The sequence below is a fragment of the Hipposideros armiger genome, unplaced genomic scaffold (genome assembly GCF_001890085.2).
Source record: "Hipposideros armiger isolate ML-2016 unplaced genomic scaffold, ASM189008v1 scaffold_1073, whole genome shotgun sequence".
Taxonomy (NCBI): Eukaryota; Metazoa; Chordata; class Mammalia; order Chiroptera; family Hipposideridae; genus Hipposideros; species Hipposideros armiger.
This window is the reverse complement of record NW_017732423.1, coordinates 113,347-133,387: the sequence shown is the minus strand read 5'-3', so window position 1 is coordinate 133,387 and position 20,041 is coordinate 113,347. Positions and strand designations below refer to the sequence as shown.

The following is a 20,041-nucleotide window of genomic DNA, read 5'->3' as shown; positions in this document are numbered from 1 at the left end:
GGTCCCCCTATTTTATGGAATGAAATCCAGGTTAATTCGGAGAATGCAAAGGGCAGTGAGATAAGAAAAAGGGGACCTGGAATGCTTTAGTTTACTCTTGTCCCCTTCTTCTCAGAAACCCATTCATCCTGGATCACATCCTGCCATCTTGTCGGTGAGGGGCTTGGTTGAGACTGTACACTTAGCTGAGCACAGGAGAGGGGAGCCAGTGACAGGAAGGGTTGTTGGGCCTCAGAAGGAGGGGACCTGGGAGCTGGGAGCACTGGAGAGGGCAGCTGCTCCTTCCTTCTTGCCTTCTCGAGCTGGGACATGTCTTGTCCCAGCTTCCCTTTGCCTGTCTGCTTTGCTCTTCTCCTGACCACAAGCCTGTGGTGGAGATGTCTTCCTGTTGGGTGCTGCTCTGCCGAATGTGCAGTCCTCAGCCCAGGGGAGCAGGAAAGGCTGACAGATATCACGGCGCCTCATGCCACATACGCCTCCCACCCCATCCCCCTGTCATCAGCCATGTGCTGGGCAAGAGGTCCCCAGAAGAGGCTATTTTCCAAGAAGGGGTTTTATGAGCTGCCATGGTCTGTAGGAGGCTTTAGCTGTCAGTCCATAAGGCTATGGTTCCACAAATCCATTTCTTTGGGCAGAGCAATGCAAGTAGGGCAAATCCCTACAGCCTCAGCTATAGTTAGGTTTCCAGGGCCCCCTCCACTGTACTGTGGTTTGATTTTTTGGGATTTGGTGCATATGGGAGGTTTCGCGTGTCTCCCCCCCCCAAAAAAAAAAAAGCTGGAAAGATGGCACTGCAGAGAGAGAGAGAGAGAGAGAGAGAGATTGCCAACTGCTTCCAGCATTTGTGAACTAGGTGCTGACCAAATTTATGTCTATGTTTTCGTCTTCTTGGATGTAAGTGGGGGGTCTGGCCTGGCTCTGCTTCTCGGAAACAAGCACGGTGACCAGGACTGAGGAGGAGGCAGCCATTCCTCAGCCATCTCTAATCTCCTGGCCCCAGGAAGTGATAACCTTTGTTAAACCAGTGAAACCCAAAGCTTGGCAGCATATTGTGGTCAAACAGGAACGTGTGTGAGTCCTGAAAGGTGGAAACAATGCCTTCCTTCATTAATACCAAATGCTGTCCCCAGTGGGTGTGGTAGCACCAGGTTCAGGCTTCCCTCCAGCCAAGGCTCGAAGCTTCTTTTTTAGGGAACTCAGCTTCTTAGTTGGAAGACCAAGGCCAGATCTCCCTGCTGAGCAAACCACAGACTTGCAAAGCAGACATCTCCAGAGTGTTGTAGTCTCCAGCCCTCAGCACATGTTGAGGTGGCTGCATACCTCAGGGAGGCCTCAGTGTGACAACAGGGAATGCTGCTGGCCCATAGTCTGTCCTGTTAAACACATTTTCACTCCAGACTGGTCTAAATCTCTTTCTTTTTTCCTTTAAAGATTTTATTGGGGAATTGGGTGAGGGGAATAGTGTTGCGGAATTGGGGAGGGGGAACAGCCAAGTTGTTGTCTTTTAGTCTTAGTTGTGGAGGGCGCAGCTAGCTCAGCTCCAAGTCCAGTCAGTCGCGCCACTCAGCTCAAGGTGCTGTGTTCAATTAGTTGTGGGTGGGCATAGCCACCATCCCATGCGGGAGTCGAACCAGCAGCCTTGTTGTTAAGAGTGTTCACTCTATCCCCTGAGCCACCTCAGGGCGGCAGCTCAGCTCAAGGTGCCGAGTTCAGTCTTTAGTTGTGGGCAGGCGTAGCCCACCATCTCTAATAGGCAAACTTGTTGTTAGGAGCACGTGCTCTCACCAGCTGAGCCATCCTGCCACCTGTTGGCAGCTCAGCTCGGGTGCAGCTCACTGGCCCATGTGGGAATTGAACCGGTGACCCTGTTGCTCAGAGCTCGCATTCTTGGGCAAGCTCTTAACCAACAGAGCCACTCTGCCGGCCCTCCCAGTGAACTCTTAAAGCTGCCAGATGGATCTTAATTTGAGTGATCTAAGAGTTTGGTTCTCTCCCCTTTCTCCTTTCATAGTTCACCAGCCTTAGAACCCATAGATTCTCAGAACACAAGAAAACAAGATTTTGTGGTAAATTAGGGTTTGCATTTCAGAGAGCTTTTGACTTACCAGGTTATATCTTAAAGCATTGGTTCAGAAACTATATACAGTTTGCAGCGAAAAACAGAAAACTACGTCATGACTTTTCTGACAACCCAGTAGTTACCTTTCTTGGAGCAAATTGTATTTGCCTCCGAGATACCACTGTTTCTCTTTTTCTTTCTTTGATTACATCTATTATCCACATTGCTTTTGCACCTTTTCTATAGCTACGGCTCTGGGTTACTGAATACTAACTGCACGACTTACCTGGTAGTAGCCGGTCCCATGTTGCCACGTGCCCTGACTCTACTTAGAATAATAATTTGTTTTTCTCCTTAAGCGTTTCCATGACTATTAATATTTTAAAATATATTTCAAAAATGTTTTAATTGTGATGGACTTTATTAATAGTCATGGGAATGCTTAAGTCATGGAAATATAGAAGAAAAAGTCTACTAAATTTAGCAAGGACCCCAGAACCTGTTTGTACCAACTCTAGATTTCACTTCTGAGTTTGCAGTAGGATGATCCAAAATCTGCATTACAGTGACTAAAACTGTTTATATCTTTATGTGCAATAAGAGAGCTTGTTTTTATTAGAAAAAGAATATTACTTGGGGATTTATTCTGACAGAGTGCAAAATTAATCCAATAAAGAGGAAAATGTGAATATAGGACACAGTGGGGAGATAAGAAATCACCAAAATGGTGGTTATCTCTAAATTATTGATGTATGGGTGTGTATGTGTGTGTTTCCTTAAATCTGAAACCACAAATCCAAGCAAAACTCTGCCTAGGAAGCTATGAGGGCAGGAGACCAGAAAGAAGTAAGCGGAAGCATCTGGAGGGTCTTGTCTCACTCTGGTGGAAGATGCTGACTTGCGCTTGACTCATAGTAGGGGAGAAGAGACTTATGTGTGAATGAGTGTCATGCACAGGAAAGGCGGTAGAAGGCACCATTGCAGCCAGCTGACGGGGTCCCTGAGTGCTGTGTCCTGGACTGGCCTGGCCACCTGTCCCCAGCCAGACCTTCACCTGGCTGTGTCCTCAGTTATTCGTGTCTCCAGTGCTACCTCAGGAGGCCCTTCTTGGTCTCCTTAAGAGAGCTTTGCTCTTCCCAGGCCCGCTGCCCGGTGGATCACTCTCTCTCCTTACCTTACTTGTTTTCCTTCATGGTACTGCATTATATCAAGCACTTGTTCACTCTGTTCTCCTCACCCTGTTTCCCATTCTACAGTGGAAAGAAGGGCTCTTGGCTTGAGTTTTCCTCTGGATCCCCAGCACTGAGCACCGTGCCTGATCCATGTTGGGTATCCAGTGAATATGTGTAGAGTGAAGGAATGATTTCACCACTGGTAACCTTACTCCTTTAATTCATTCATCAGGTCTACCCTGAGCCAGGTGCTACACTGAGGTCTAGGAATACAAACATGAACCTCAGTCCTTTACAGCTTCCTCGGGTTAACAAGGACCCTTTTTTTGGTAAAGATTTTTATTGGGTAATTGGGGGATGGGAACAGCGCTGGGGAATTGGGGGAAGGGGAACAGACAAGTTGCTGTCTTTTTTTGTTCTTCAGTCTAGTTGTGGAGGACGTTGCTTCACTGGCCCAAGTTGGCACCATCATTGCGCTCTTCCCGGGCGAGGCAGATCAGTTGCTGGCTTCTGGACGGCCGCTCACAGTGGCTGCTGGCCGCTCATGCTGGCTGTTGGCTACACACGGTAGCCCATGGCAACCCACTGCAGCAGGGGACTGCAGCCTATGCCGTGGCCTGAAACTCACAGCAGCCCAGCTCCAGGTTGAGCTGTTGTTCAGCATCTTAGCTGTAGAGGGCAGTGTCACTGGCCCTCATATGTGGGATCCGAACCGGGGCCCTCTGGCATCCCAAGCCAGCTCTTAACCAATGCACCACTTGTCCAGCCCACAAGGACACTTTTTGTGTGCATTGATCTTTCATGATAGCTTTTTGAGGCAGGTGACATCACACCATTGGACAGGTGTGGAAACCAAATGAACATCAAGAGTGAAACTGATACCCAGATACACCCAGCTACGTGGGGGTGGAGCTGGGATTCAGGCCTACATCTGTGTGTGACCCAGGTGCATGTTCTGTCTCTCCTGTTGGCCCCAGCTCCTGAGGCAGCCTGGTTCCAGGAACTCCTGGCTGGCAGGGAGCGGCTAGCCAAATGGCGTGGGTAGGAAGAAGTGGCTGCAAAACACGTCTAACTTGTACTTTGGGGCAAAGCTGATCCCTTCACTAACCAGCATATGGTACATGCCAAAGAAAACTTTATTGAGTCTCTCTGAACTACTTGAAATTTGACTTGTCCCCTTTGGAGTTGCTTTTCCTGTGGAGAAATAAAAACTTATCTGAAAGAGGCTTTACCTATGCATTCGCTGTTGAGCAAGAAGGCTCCAGAAGCAGGAGCTCAAAGACGTGCTTGGGTGGATGGATGCCCAGGGGAGAGGGCCAGATGCAGGTCAGGGAATGAGTGGGCTTTGGACTTCAGGCGCATGAGGCCCTGGCCCCTCGAGGCTCCGTGATCATCTGTATTCACCCAAACAGAACACCTACCATGTGGGCCCCACAGAACACCAGACCTGGGGCACAGAGAGAAGGGGTAGAGGCGGGTGGTGGGGGGGGATGGCTGGAGAAATAGCCCTTGGGCAGCCTGGGGTGGACAGCAGGGTGGGCTATAAGCCATCTGAGAGGTTACATGTGGAAGGGACTGGCATTGTGGGCAGAATCCCAGGAGGCTTCTGGCCATGCCTCCCAGGCTGTGTGCTGGGAACATACCTGCGCTCAGGTGTGTAGCAGCCTGCTGCCATGACTGTGAGTAGGTGCATGCTGGTGTGTAGAGGCAGCTATGGGAAGGTTCAGGGGACATGGGAGGAGCAGGAGGTGCCCTCCCTCCTGTCAGTGATGTGCTATCCTTGTGTCCCCTCAAAAGGTACGACCCACGGCACAACCGTTGGTTCCAGATCCAGTCCCTCCAGCAAGAGCACGCTGACCTGTGCGTGTGTGTCGTGGGCGGGTACATCTATGCGGTGGCGGGCCGCAACTATCACAATGACCTGAATGCTGTGGAGCGCTACGACCCCACTACCAACTCCTGGGCCTATGTGGCCCCGCTCAAGAGGGAGGTAAGAAAGCCCCTCCAAGAGGGGCCCTCTCCCACCCGCTTTTCTTCCCTGGGGTTTGCAGATAGAGCAGAAGCCCAGGCCAGAGAATCAGGCCCAGCAAGCAGGCTGTGTCCTTCCAAAGACCCTGCACTGAAAGTGGGGTGGGGGACCCCTGAGGTTCTGCCAGCTGCCTGGGGAGCCTCCTCAAGCGTCCAGACCCCATCCTCTGGAATTTCATCTTCTCTTGGTCTTCCCACGTGGTTCCAGGAAGCTGCTTTAATCCTGAAGTTCAAATGTAGATAGAAAGCTTCCCCTTATCTGTCCCTCAGCATAGCTGAGAGGAGCCTAGGATGTGTCCAAAGATGTTAGCAGGAGAGATGCGGGCTCAGAATCCTCAGACTTCTCCCCTATATGCCCTCTGAAGGGTGGGGCCTTCAAAACACCAAAAACACTTCAGAATGTATAGTTTTCATGTTTGTTTGTTTTTAAAGATTTTATTGGGGAATTGGGGTTGGGGAGCAGTGTTGGTAAATTGGGGAAGGGGACCAGCCAAGTTATTCTTCAATCTTCGTTGTGGAGGGCGCCAGTCACCATCTGGCTGCCCATCGGCAGCTCATGGCCTCTAAGCTCAAGGTGCTGTGTTCAATCTTAGCTGCTGGTGGGCGTAGCCACCATCCCATGTGGGAGTCGAACCAGCAGTCTTGTTGTTAAGAGCTCTATCCACTGAGCCATCCGGGCAGCAGCTCAGCTCAAGGTGTCGAGTTCAGTCTTAGTTGAGGGTGGGCATAGCCCACCATTGAACAGGCAGTCTTGTTGTTACACTAGCTGAGCCATCCTGCCACCTTTTGGCAGCTCAGTGACAGCTCAGCACAGGCGCAGCTTCACTGGTCCATGTGGGAATCAAATCAGAGCTCGTGCTCTTAAGCCAACTCTTAACCAACTGAGCCACTTGGCCAGCCCCTTTTTTTTTTTTTTTAAATCATGTGTCTCCTGCACAGTATCTTTGTTTGTTCCAATTTGAAAATGTTTAAAATTATGTTCATTGTGCAAAAGCAATGCTTTAGAAAGGTGCCTCTTTTTTTTTTTTTAAAGATTTTATTGGGGAAGTGAGGGAGAACAGCTCTGGGGAATCGGGGGAAGGGGAACAAACAAGTTGCTGTCCTTTTGTTCTTCAGTCTAGTTGTGGAGGGCGCTGCTTCACTGGCCCATGTTGGTATTGTGATCACTGCGCTCTTCCCGGGTGAGGCAGACCGGTCGCCGGTCTCTGGACAGCCGCTCACGCGGGCGGCTCTTGGCAGCTCACGCTGGCTGCCGGCAGCTCATGCTGGCTGCTGGCCACACACGGTAGCTTATGGCAACTCACTGCAGCAGGGGCTGCAGCCTATGTCATCACTGGCAACTAACTCATGGCAGCCCAGCTCCAGGTCAAGCTGTTGTTCACCATCTTAGCTGTACAGGGCAGTGTCACTGGCCCTCATGTGGGATCTGAACCCGGGCCCTGCTCCTCAGAGCTGGCGTCCCAAGCCAGCTTTAACCAATGTGCCACTCGGCCGGCCCAAGGTGCCTCTTTTTTGTCCTATGGTTTTGGGGTACTTGAATCCTGGCCCCAAAATCAGACATGAGATCCCAGGGAAAGGAAGGGACCTTGCTGATCCCTGATGTTCCAGGCCCCAGCCCCTGAGAGCAGGTTATGTATGCACCCTGAAAGTATCAGCGTTGTCATTTTCAGAGCACCTGTTGTATACCTTATTGATCTCTGAGCACCAAGAGGCAGTGGATGGCAGGGGGGACATGTGTGGGGCTCTGCCCCAGGCTCTGCTGCACTAGTTCTGGGACCTTGACAGGAACTCCTGCCTTTCTGAACCTCTTTCCACACTGCCCCTCTTTATCTCACTCTTTCTTCCCTAGTCCCCCAGAGGCTTAGACTTTGACCTCGGGGACTGGGGCTTCCCTGATGGGCCCAGCTCCTCTCTAAGACCAGGGTCTTCCTCCATGGTTTCTCCCAGGCAGGGAAAGCTGGCCGGTTCCTTGCTCCTCAGCTTCTTTGGGGAAGGAAACTCCTCTGGAGGGATACTCCCTACCTCCGACCTGGATAAAGATTTTGCACAGGAAGAATCAGGGGTCCTTGAGACCTGGGGGGTGAGGATGAACTCCTGAATTGCATCCTGGAAGGGTGTGAAGTGGGAGTGGGAGTGAGAGGGTCTTCTCCTCCCTGTGTGGGGGAGGGGCTCAAGGGTTCTTTGTCTGGGAAGCTGCAGTTCCCCAGCGTGGCCACAGAGGGGCAGCCTCAGTCTTCATCCAGCTTCTTGACTGCCAATAGTTCCTTTTTTTCATACATTCATTCATTCAGTAACTGTTTATTAAGTACCCTATCCCAAGACCTGGGGATGCAGTGGTGACAAGAAATGACAAAGGATCCCCCATGGTGTTTACAGCCTAGCAGGAGAGACCACTCTTAACCACTAAATAAACCAATAAAATAATTGCCAATTGTGGTAAGTGTGATGCAGGAAATTAAGAGGGGGTTGAGCTAAACAGTGCCCAGGGAGGGGGTTCTTGCAGGATGAATCTGGATAGACTGTTTGGAGAAGGTCCATCTGAGGAGATATCAGACCTAGGCCTAAAGGAAGATAAGTGGCTGTTTGGAGAGAGAGGAAGGACCTTCCAGTCCAGGAAGGACTTCACAGTTTATTCTGAGAAAGGGGAAGCATGGGAGGTACTTTTGAAAAGAAGAGGAAGCAGGAGCAAGGACAGCAGTTCCTGGGCCACGTGTGGTCCAAGCAGAGGCGGTGGTGGCTTGTGCCAGGGTGGAGGCTGTTGGAGAAGGAAGGAGATGGACAGTTTCAAAGTATAGTTTGTAGGTAAACTGATAAGATTGTTGAAAACTAATAAGCAACACACTATTAAATAATCCGTAGGTCAAAGAGAAGTAATAAAAATACCTTGAACTGAATTAAAATGAAAAGACAACATGTCAAAATTTGTGGCACCAGGAAATTCTGTAGCACTAAAAGGGGGGGAAAAATCTTAATCTAAGCTCCTACCTCTAGAAAAAGAAGAGCAAAATATACCCAAATCAAGCAGAAGATAAGAAATAATAAAATTAAGAGCAGCAATCAAATTAAAAGCAGATAAATAATAGAGAAAATCAAAGAACTGGTTCTTTCACAAGATCAATAAAATTAACAAACTTTTAGCAAACTTTTAGCAAGACTGACAATAAAAGTAGACGATTTAAAATAATCAAGAATGAAGGGGGCCACCCGGGTAGCATGTTGGTTGTGAGTTGGCTTGGGACGCCAGCTCTAAGCAGCAGGGCCCCAGTTCGGATCCCACATTAGGGCCAGTGACACTGCGCCCTCTACAGCTAAGATGGTGAACAACAGCTCGACCTGGTGCTGGGCTTCCATGAGTCACCGGCAACAGCACAGGCTGCAGTGGAGCTGCAGTGGGCTCCCGTAAGCTACTGTGAGCAGCTGTCCAGTGGCCGGCGACTGATCTGCCTCAGCCAAGAAGAGCACAATGATAATACCAACATGGGTCAGTGAAGCGACATCCTCCGCTACTAGACTGAAGAACAAAAGGACAGCAACTTATCTGTTCCCCTTTCCGATTCCCCAACGCTGTTCCTCTCCCCCAATTCCCCAATAAAAAAAATCTTAAAAAAAGATTGAAGGGCCAGCAAGTGGCTCAGTTGGTTAAGCGCTCACTCAAGAGTGCAAGCTCTGAGCAACAGGGTTGCCGTTTCCATTCACTGCTGGAGCTGAGCTGCCACTGAGCTGCCAACAGGTGGCAGGATGGCTCAGCTTAAAAAAAAAAAAAAAAGTAAGGGAATACTACAAACAACTTCACATGGAAATTTGACAACTTAGATGAAATGGACCAATTCCTCAAAAAAAAAGCAAACTCTACAGCTTACTCAATACAAAATAGGTGATTTGTCTAGCTCTGTGCCTGTGAAGGAATGTCCAGTCCCAGGTGATTTTACTGGAGAATTCTATCAAACATGTAAAGAAAAGTTAGTACCAATTTTACATGATTCCCCGCCCCCCCTCAGAAAACAGAGGAAAGAATACGCCCCATTTCATCTTAGGAAGTTAATATTATGGTGATACCAAACCCAGACAAAGACAGTATAAAAAAAAAAGGGACAAATCTTTTATAAACAGATATTTGAATAGCCTTAACAAAATATTAGCAAATAGGATTGAAAAACAAAACAAACCACCACACATCATTACCAAATTGATCCTGCATATGACAATTGCCAAAACTCTAAAGGAATTACACCCCCCCCATAAAAATCCTAGCACAAATAAGTGAGTTCAGCAAGATTACAGGATATAAGACAAACATACAAAAATCAATTGTATTTCTTTGTACTAGCAATGAAAACATGGACACAAAATAAAAATACAATGCCATTTACATTTGCTCAGAATGAAATGCTTAAGTATAAATCTAACAGAACATTTACAGTATTTATATGCTGAAAATTACAAGATGCTGATGAAAGAAGATGTAAATAAATGAAGTGACATACCATATTCATGTATTGGAGGACTCAAATAATAAAAATGCCAGTTCTTCTCAAATTAATACACAGTTATTTAACTCAATTCCCATCAAAATCCCAGCAAGTGTTTTTGTAGATAATAGAGATTATTCTGAAATTTGTGTGGAAAGGCAAAGGATCCAGACTAGCTCAAATAATTTTTAAAAAGAATAAATTGGGAAGAATCAGTCTACCCGATTTCAAGACTTGCTACATAGCTACAGTAATCACCACTATGGTATTGGTGGAGGAGAGACACATAGATAAATGGAACAGAATGGAAAATCCAGAAATAGACCCACACAAATATGCCCAATTGATTTTTTTTAACCTTACATGCATCCAGCTTTTAAAAAAAAAAGAAAGAAAAAAATTTTATTGGGGAACAGTGTGTTTTTTCAGGACCCATCAGCTCCAAGTCAAGTAGTTGTCTTCAATCTAGTTGTGGAGGGCGTAGCTCAGTGGTTCATGTGGGAATCAAACCAGCAATCTTGGTTTTATGAACACTGAGCTCTAACTACCTGAGTTAACCGGCCGCCCTCCCCTCGCCCCCATCCAGCTTACTTTTGACAAAGGCACAAAAGCAATTGAGTAGAAGAAAGATAATCTTTCAAGAAATGATACTGGAACAATTGGACATCCATAGGCAAAAAATGAACACAACCCATCTCACACATTATACAAAAATTAACTGAAAATGGTTTACGGACTTAAATGTAAAGCTATAAATCTGTTAGGGGAAAAATGGATGAAAATCTTTAGACTCTAGGGCTAGGCAATGAGTAATTAGACTTGATCCCCAAAGCATGAGCCATAAAAACAAATTGATAAATTGGACTTAATCAAAATTACAAACTTTGCTCTGTGAAAGACCCTGTTAAGATGAAAAGACAAGCTGCAGAGTGGGAGAAATATTTGTAAACCACATATATGACAAATGACTATTATCTAATATATAAAAAATTCTCACAACTCATCAGTAAAACACACACCACACACACAGACCATTAGAAAGACAGTAAAAGACCTGAGATTTCATTGAGGAGGATACACAGATGGCAGACAAACACATGAGATGTTAACTGTCATTAGCCATTAGGAAAATGCAGGTTAAAGCCACAGTGAGAAAACCACTTCTCAAAATGACTGAAATAAAAAATAGTGATAACACCAATACTGCCTGTGGGGCTCCATTCCCCCAAAACACACAGTTCCCTGCCTTGGGGCCCACAGGCACAGCAGGAGGGCCTTGTACGGGTCGGTATGAATGAGATAGGAGGTCCTTGAGGCAGAACGGACCAACCAGTGTGAGGGGTTCCTATGGTTGGGGCTGGCTGGGCAGCAAGGTGATCTCCCGCCAGGTTTCAGTGGAAAGCACGTGTAAGGACCAAAATCAAAAGTAGGGTGGTGTTGGGCTGGCCGAGTGGCTTAGTTCGTTAAGAGCTCGCTCAAGAGTGCAAGTCCTGGGTCGGCCGAGTGGCGCGTTGGTTAAGAGCTGGCTTGGGATGCCAGAAGGCCCTGGTTCTGATCCCACATATGAGGGCCAGTGACACTGCCCTCTACGGCTAAGATGCTGAACAACAGCTCAACCTGAAGCTGGGCTGCCGTGAGTCACCATAGGCTGCAGCCCCTGCTGCAGTGGGTTGCCATGGGCTACCGTGTGTAGCCAGAAGCCAGCGTGAGCGGCCAGCGGCTGCTGTGAGCAACTGTCCAGAAGCCAGCAACTGATCTGCCTCTCCCGGGAAGAGCGCAATGATGGTGCCAACTTGGGCCAGTGAAGCAACGTCCTCCACAACTAGACTGAAGAATAAAAGGACAGCAACTTGTCTGTTCCCCTTCCTCCAATTCCCCAATAAAAATCTTTAAAAAAAAAAAAAAGTGCAAGTCCTAAGCAACAGGGCCGCCGGTTCGATTCCTGGCCGAGCTGAGCTGCTGCTGAGCTGCCAACAGGTGGCAGGATGGCTCAGCTAAAAACAAAAAGTAGGGTGGTATATTTTTCCCTCCACACAAACCCGTATCTAAAGATTGTTCTTGGTGTTTGATTTTGCATCTCACTTTCCTCACCATATCAGGTATTATTTGCAAACAGATATTACGAAAGTGGGGTCAGCAGGCCTGAAGGATTGGCTGGCCATTGGGAGTTGGGGAGAGGTTGAGGGAGGCGACTGAGGGTGAGTTAGCGGTTCCCAGAAGTGCTGTCCCTTCGGTGACTCTCTGAAAATGATACTTTGAATTTCTTTGAATTTCCCCATGTTGATTTCTATATGGGCAAGGGAAAGACAGATTCCATTATTCCCCTGTGGCAGCTCAGAGTCATCTCTGGGTCTGTAGAATCATCCCCCATTAGGATGAGGTCAGGGGTGGAAGACTGGACAGTACGTCCAGCAAAAATCCAGGGAGCGTTGTCATCAGAATGTGAGAAGGAAGTTGGTGAAACCACGAGCTGTTTGGAAGTTGTGGGGTATGAGCAGCCTTGGTTCCTGGCTGCCATCCCTCATGACCCTTTTGTCCCTGTTCTCTTGGCGGACTGTGCAGGTGTACGCTCACGCGGGCGCCACACTGGAGGGGAAGATGTACATTACCTGCGGCCGCAGAGGGGAGGACTACCTAAAGGAGACGCACTGCTATGACCCAGACAGCAACACCTGGCAATCTCTGGCCAACGGGCCCGTGCGGCGGGCCTGGCACGGCATGGCCACCCTCCTGGACAAGCTGTATGTGATCGGGGGCAGCAACAATGACACTGGCTACAGGAGGGATGTGCACCAGGTGAGAGGGCTGGCTCCCTACACACAGTGATGTCATTACTGTCCCTTTCAGATCTTAATGGATGAAAAATTAATTGCAGCGTGTGCCCTTTTTAAAATCTTTTTATTTTATTTTTTTAGAGCAGTTTTGAGTTCACAACAAAATTGAACAGAAGGTACAAAGATTTCCCATATGCCCCCATCCCCACACACACACAACCTCCCCCACCACCAACATCCCCCCCAGAGGGGGACATTTGGTAACGATTGATGAACCTCAAGTGACACATTATCATCACCTAGAGTCCATCATTTATATCAGGGTTCACTCTTTTTTTTAAAGACTTTATTGGGGAATTGGGGAAGGGGAACAGCCCAGTTGTTGTCCTTCAAGCTTAGTTGTGGAGGGTGCAGCAAGCTCAGCTCCAAGTCTAGTCACCATCCTGCTGCCTATTGGCAGCTCGCAGCCGTCAGCTTAAGGTGCCGTGTTACAATCTTAGTTGAGGGTGGGCGCAGCCCACCTCCCATGTGGGAGTCAAACCAGCAACCTTGTTGTTAGGAGCACGTGCTCTCACCAGCTGAGCCATCCTGCCACCTGTTGGCAGCTCAGCTCATGCACAGCTCACTGGCCCATGTGGGAATCAAACTGGCGACCCTGTTGCTCAGAGCTCAACGCTCTTAACCAACTGAGCCACTCGGGGTTCACTCTTGGTGGTGCACATCGTAGGGGTTTGGACAAGTGTGTAACGACATGTTTCCACCATGGTAGTATCACACGGAATAATTTCACTTGTTTTTATTATTAAAAACTTTAATTATAAAGTTAATATATCCACCTTGCAGAGCTTCTAAATAAGGAAGAAGGATGAGGAAAAATACTCATAATCCAGCCCTGTGCCACTATTTTTTAGTCCTTCTACTTATGCGTGGTTTCCACCTAATTGTAGTTAAAGAGCATACCATTCTGCTTCTGGCTGAAGTTCATTGTGGTTGTTTTCCAGTTAATATTCCATCTCCATAGCCACCCCTCACCCCGCCTCAGTGGCCGTGCAGAATTGTGTCAGACTGGTGTATCATTTGGGTTGCTCTAAGTTTTAACTATTCCAAATAACATAACAAGTAATTACTTTATAGAACTTTTCAGTTATTTTGGAATATTTCCTTAGGCTAGAGGAGTGATTGTCAAAAAACATGGCCCCCTAGCCAGCAACATTCACGTCACATTAAAACTCATTACAAATATAGATTCTCAGGCCCCAAACCCACTGAGGAAGCTCTGGCACTGAGGCTCAGCAATCTGTATTTTAACAGGCCCCCTAGTGATGAGACCCACTGGACTCTAGTGTATTAGTTTCCTGTTGCTGCCTTGGCAAGTCACAAATTTAACAACTTAAAACAGCGTAAGTGCATTCTTACAGTTCTGTAGGTTGTAAGTCCAACATGGGTCTCACTAGGCTAAAATCCAGGTGTCAGTCAGGGCATCTCTTCTTTATAGAATCCCTAGAGGAGAACCCATGTCCTTGCTCACTCAAGGTGTAGGCCGAATTCAGTTCTTTATGGTTGTAGGATAGAGGTCCCCGTTTCCTTGCTGGCTGTCGACTAAAGGCCCTTCTCAGCTTCTAGAGGCCTCTGCGTTCCCTGGCACATGGGCGCTTCGTCCACAAATTTATAACAGCAGGTTGTCCTCACTTATCTCTCCTGTCAGACCTTTCCGTCTGCTTTCAAGAGCTTCTGCAATTAGATGGGTCCACCTGGAAACTCCAGGATAACCTCCCCATCTCAATGTTCATACCTTGATTCACGTCTGCACAGTCCCGTCTGGCAGGTCAAACAACACAAGTTCTGGAGATTAGGGCATGGCCTTCTTTGGAGGGCAGTACTCTGCCAGTACTCAGCTGGAGAATCAGAGCTGATTATTAAGTCAAAAAGGTAAGATTTGTATGGCTCTTAACACATATTCTCGAACTGCTTTCCTGGCTTATCAGACAAGTACACATCTTCACAAGCATTGGGTTTTTTTTTATTTTTCTTCCCCCAAGGACTGCTAATTAGCAGTTGACAATTTGTTCCTGACAATTTATTTTGCATTTCTTGGGTTACTTGTAGGTTGAACATTTCGCTATGTATTTGTTTACTGTTTGAGGTAATTTTGAAGACAGGAACATTGATGGTCATCATTAGTTAGCAAGCAGCTATTTCCACATTTTATCTGCACTTCCCCCTGGTGTGGGCTGCTGTGGGGGAGGTTAAGACGTTACACAGGGTCCATGTCCTCAGTCAGCTTCAGTCTTGTGGAAGGGAGAGAACCAGCACCCCAGACCATGGAAAGTAACAGCACACTAACTGGAAGACAGCCACACACCTGGGAGCCACAGGCCGACTGAGAGCCCTGGAAATGGGACAGAGCGTCAGCCTGGCCTGTGGACAGGATGTTTTGAGGCTGGCCCTGAGCCCTTCCTCCAGGGGGGCAGGGTTTGCCCACAGCCCCACCGTGTCCCACAGCTTTGGTGTGAATCCAGGGCCTGGCTGAGAGTGCTGCCCTGCTCAGCTGGTCTAGGGCAGGCTGGCAGCCCGTCCCAGTTGGCTTTACTCAAGCCTGGACTTTGCAGGTGGCCTGCTACAGCTGCACACCTGGGCAGTGGTCGTCCGTCTGCCCACTCCCGGCGGGGCATGGTGAGCCCGGCATTGCTGTTCTGGACAACAGGATCTATGTGCTGGGCGGCCGCTCGCACAACCGCGGCAGCCGCACTGGGTACGTGCACATCTACGACGTGGAGAAAGACTGCTGGGAGGAGGGGCCCCAGCTGGACAACTCCATCTCGGGCCTGGCAGCCTGTGTGCTCACCCTGCCCCGCTCCCTGCTCCTTGAGCCGCCCCGAGGGACCCCTGACCGCAGCCAGGCGGACCCGGACTTCGCCTCCGAGGTGATGAGTGTGTCTGACTGGGAGGAGTTCGACAACTCCAGCGAGGACTAGAGGGCCCTGGAACTGATGTCAGAAGGGAAGGGAGGCGGTAGGTCGGAGGGCAGCCCAGGCCAGAGCACTTTACCCCAGGACGTTGAGGCCCTTCCTCCTGCCCACCCTTCCAACCTCCTCCCCCACCCCTGCTGGCTAGCTCCTACCACCCTTCCTTCACACCAGCCTGTGCGTCAGTCAGCCTGCAGCTGGTATTTGCTGGGCTCTGCAGATCTGTGGCTGTGAATCACCCTGCAGGGGGAAGTTTTCTGGAAGGCTCTGGTCCTCTCAAGGGTTTTGCCAGGCCTGCTTCTCAGCTCAGACAGGGTGCGATGTCATCAGCTGTCTTGGACTCCCTGCTCCCTGGTTCTGGTCCCCGCTGGGCGAAGAAGGTGCCCTTCTCCTAAGGGACCTGGGGACTGGCACCCAGTCGAGGGGACGAGGCACATCTAGCCCCTTTCTGTGGGCAGGAGGTGGTGGGGTGAGCCCCTCGCCTACCCAGCAGCCAGGGGCTTGAACGATTATAAGCTTTCAAGGGCTGGAGAGGGAGCAGAGATGCACAAAGATGCCTGAGACTGGATCTAATGATAGCCCCTACAGCTGGGCTTTTCTGATCCCATGCTGTTGATAAATGTAATAAATCATCTTACAAAAGGTGTGAATTTTTCCTGTTGCCACGGCCTCACTTCCTTTCACAGCCTGTGCAAGGCTGCAGCACTGGGAAGCACGGGGTTCCATTCCAGGGTAAGAGCTGCTGAGGGCACAGCTCTGGTGTGGGAGCCAAGGCCAGAGCTGGTAGGGAGAGACCAAGAGCATGTCTGGGAGGGAAGAGCTCAGTACACCCCCAGGCTAGAAGGGTTTCACTTGGAAACTCGCCCCAGTCTAGTGACATGGGGTCACCCAGCCCGCTCAAGCACTTCTCTGGCAAGGAGCTCTTCTCTGAACCCTTAATCCCTTGGCTCCAATTAAATCCCAGCCTGAGGTTTAGGAAAGGAGCCCCAGTGCCTGGGGAAGTAGACCCAGTCACAATGAGTTCCCCCCCACCTGGATCTGAGTGTGTGTTTGGGGTGGGGGGGCGGGGAGCTGCATTTCCTACAGGTCATCAGGTGAGTTCTTAGCACATTGGCTCAGCTGGCTTGTGCAGTGAATGGGACCACCAACTTTACCTCTGCACAGCTGAGCTTCCACCTGCAGATGAGCTGTGACCTCCTAAGGCTCTGCCTTCTCCCAGTTGGCTGGACAGAGCATGGGAACAACTGAGTCTTCTCCTTGTCCCCTGGTGCCTTGCCCAAAGCCCGCTGTGGCTAGCACCCTGTCATGGATGGGAGGAGAGCAGAGGGCAGTGTGTGCTACTTGATGGGAGGAAGGGATGGGGAGAGGTGCAGGCAATCTTGCTCTGGGCTACTTTAAAAAAAAAAAAAGATTTTATTGGGGAACTGGGAAGGGAACAGCGTTGGGGAATCGGAGAAGGGGAACAGACAAGTTGCTGTCCTTTTGTTCTTCAGTCTAGTTGTGGAGGACGTCGTCTCACTGGCTCATGTTGTATTATCATTGCTGTCTTCTCAGCTGAGGCAGATGGGTCGCCGGCCACTCACGGTAGCTTATGGCATGGGCTCTCCTTTCTTATACCTTAAGGACTTTGGGGTGTGGGGGTGAGGCCAGTGGGAGTCGCTGTCTGCCTCTCAGGGCCGTGCATGTGACCTTCCTCATTCTTAGAGTTCTGGGGAAACATAACCCCACTCCCTAACTCCAATGTGACATCATGCACTTGCACTTCAGGGTGGCAAGCCCAGTGTTGAGCCTGGTGGGTCACTTCCAATGGGACAGGATGGCCATTCTCCAGTGTCATCTCCCCTGCTCCTGAGTGTGAGGTGTGACAACATAGGCTCAGAGAAGGGACCCAGCACTTCCTGCCTCTGCCACCACTTTGCCGGCCAGGGTAGCAGTTCCTGCAGACCCCAGAGGTTTCTGGGAAGGAGAGCACCAGAAATGTCCTCCCACCCCCATAATCAATATGTCCCAAGCTTGCTGGTACTATCTCCCCACACAGAGCCACCAAGGCATGGTGCTGCCACAGCTTTACGAGAGACCTCTGGTCTGTGGAGGAGGGAAGGGTCTATGATGCTCTCTCCATGAGAGCTTAGAGCCATGGAAGGGATCCTGAGATTTAGGCAGCAGCCTGGCCCTGCCACTGGACCTCAGCACCCAGCTTGGCACTTGTGACTGTCCTCCCATCACCTGCCCCTGGCCTTTCCAGCTTGCAGGCCCTGCATTCATGTCTCCACTTGACTCGTCCCTTTCTGCCTGCAAAATCCTCACCTTTGGAAGCTGACCTCCACAAAGCCATCCTGGCTAGAACTGGTCACCCTGGACTCATCTAGGCTCCCACCGTTTGCCTGTGTGGTGGTCAGTCATTTGTGGGAAACCACAGCTTCCTCATCATATTTATCTGACCTCAGGCCAGGAGCATGGATGCTCATTCACTCTACTCGCACTTCTGTCTCCTGAGAGAAATGTAGTGGTGGCTGGAACAGACATGGGCCCTGCCTTCAACACTAGATGTTGTCATCAACTGTGAGGTGACCGCGATGACATACATGCAGGGGGCTGTGGATCTGAGCGAGCAACTGAGACGAGGCTGGGGACAGTCCTTGTCCTGATGGCAGTGGGGGACAGCCAGATGTAAGATTAGAAAGACTACTCTGGGTGGTACATAGATTGGGGTGAGTGGAGATCTAAGACATTCAGAATTAGGGGTGTTGTCAGGTGGTGCTCCTCACAGGTGGGATTTTGGGGGTGAAGGACAGTTATGGGGGAAGGGGAAAGGTGATAGAATTTGAGGTACCTGTTCATGAACTCAGTCCAGCTGGGGTGAGTGCCTTCATCCCTAGGGTCTTTACCTCTAAAATTGGGAGCTGCTGGGCTGCCACAAGCTGCTGGGTGGACTCTGCTGGCCTGTGTTGGTGTCAGCCAATAGGAACCTCCATGGGAGAGTCCCTGGCACCAGGAGGGCACTACTCAGGTCAGGGCCATGCCCAGGCGGAACTGCCCAGAAGTGGTTGGCCTGCTTACTTGTCCCCAAGAAGTGTTTGCATTCGTGATTGCATAGGTGCAACTTCCCTTTCCAGTCTACCCAATTGTTACCTGCCTCTGGCCTCTCTCCTGTACCAGCATGACTGAGTGAGGGGCCCTAACCTCAGAAGCCTCCTATCCTGCTCCTTCCCATCCCACCCTCCACCAGCCTGCCTGGACAGGCCTCTGGCCCAGCCAGCTGGTGCTGCTCACAGCCTTGGGCCTTTCAGCGGCCCTTGTTCTAAGCCCCACTCCTCCAGCCCCAACTTCGACCCTGATGGACCTCCACATAACGAAGTAAGGATACCACTTCACCCTCCTCCTCAGGGGGTCTCCATGCAGCCTGCTCCACAAGACAAGGCAGGTGCCCTCTCCCTGCTCAGGCTCTCCTACCAACTCAGGTCCTCAAAAGACATGCTCATCTTTGCTGGGATCTGGCTGACCCCCTTATTCTATCCCCAGGCCTGCCCACCTTCCCTGCCCCATGGGCCCTGAAGTTGGGTCTGCTCTCCACCCCCCAGAGCACCAGGCATCCCTCTGCTTCCTCACACTTTCGGCTTCCTCTAGGTCCCCCTAGACCCTGTTCCTCTCAGTGTTGCCTGCCTCCCCACTTCCCTGTGGTCCCTGCTCCGCTCTGTGTTGTCACCCCTCCCCTCCTCAAGCAGAAGCTCCCAGGTCTCCAGCCCTGACTCCATGGACTGGACTTTTCCCTCTGGTGATCCAGCAGCCTTTTCAAGCAGAATTCGTCTCCCAGGCTCCCAAACCCTTCTCACCCAGACAAGGATTGCAGAATTTCAGTCCTGGAGCTCTGCTGTTGCCTCCCTCTGCCTTTACTCCCACATTCTATGGAAGCCCGTGGCAGGGCCATTCTATCTGCCAGGCATCTCTCCAATCCATCTCTAAGGAGTGCCCTTCGCCCAGGCCTCTGATCCAGACCAAGTCTACCTACAGGCCTCAAGCATCCTGTTGGGTCCCCGTAGGCTTTGATTACACAGTGCGCGGGAGGAGCTGACCGCCCAACCCGCACCACAGGGATTCGCAGAGTGGGTGACGGGTGGGAAGCAGAGGCAGGCTTGCGGCCTTGACCTGGGTCGTCTGCGGGACACCCTACCCTGGCCGGTTCTGAGGCGTTGGTGGCGAGGGGGGCTTTAGTGCGTCGCTCCCTTATCCTCCACCCCCTTCCCGCCCCCTCCTGGCCTCTCTGTGAGCTCGCAGGGGCGGCTTGTCCAGAAGGTGGCTGTCTGGAGAGGGAAGGAAAAGGCCTGGGGACCTGGGATTCCTCGGGCGGGCCGCTGCGGCCCCCCTCTTCTCCCCAACGCTCGGCAGGCACCTTCCAAGTTAGCCCCCAAGTTTGAGAGCGGCCGCATGGGGGCGGGGGCCGCGCGGAGGGGCGGTGGCGCGGCCGGAGGGTGGGGTCTGGCGCGTGGGGCGGGCGCTGCCGCCTGGCCGGCCGCGGCTGGCCCGGGATCAGGGAGCCGATGTGGAATTTCCTGCCCGGCCCGGCGCCCCTCCT

General features: G+C 50.5%; 1 protein-coding gene across 2 annotated transcripts in view; it reads left to right on the top strand.

The window, feature by feature from the left end:
• Positions 1–16,122, top strand: part of KLHL22 (kelch like family member 22) — a 43,596-nt gene extending 27,474 nt beyond the window's left edge. For both annotated transcript variants that reach the window (XM_019632075.1, XM_019632076.1), the window contains exons 5-7: positions 5,029–5,221; positions 12,291–12,524; positions 15,112–16,122. In XM_019632075.1, the coding sequence (XP_019487620.1) occupies positions 5,029–5,221; positions 12,291–12,524; positions 15,112–15,477 (793 nt within the window). In that variant the 3' untranslated portion in view covers positions 15,478–16,122. The remainder of the gene's footprint in view (positions 1–5,028; positions 5,222–12,290; positions 12,525–15,111) is intronic.
• Positions 16,123–20,041: the final 3,919 nt, after the last annotated feature.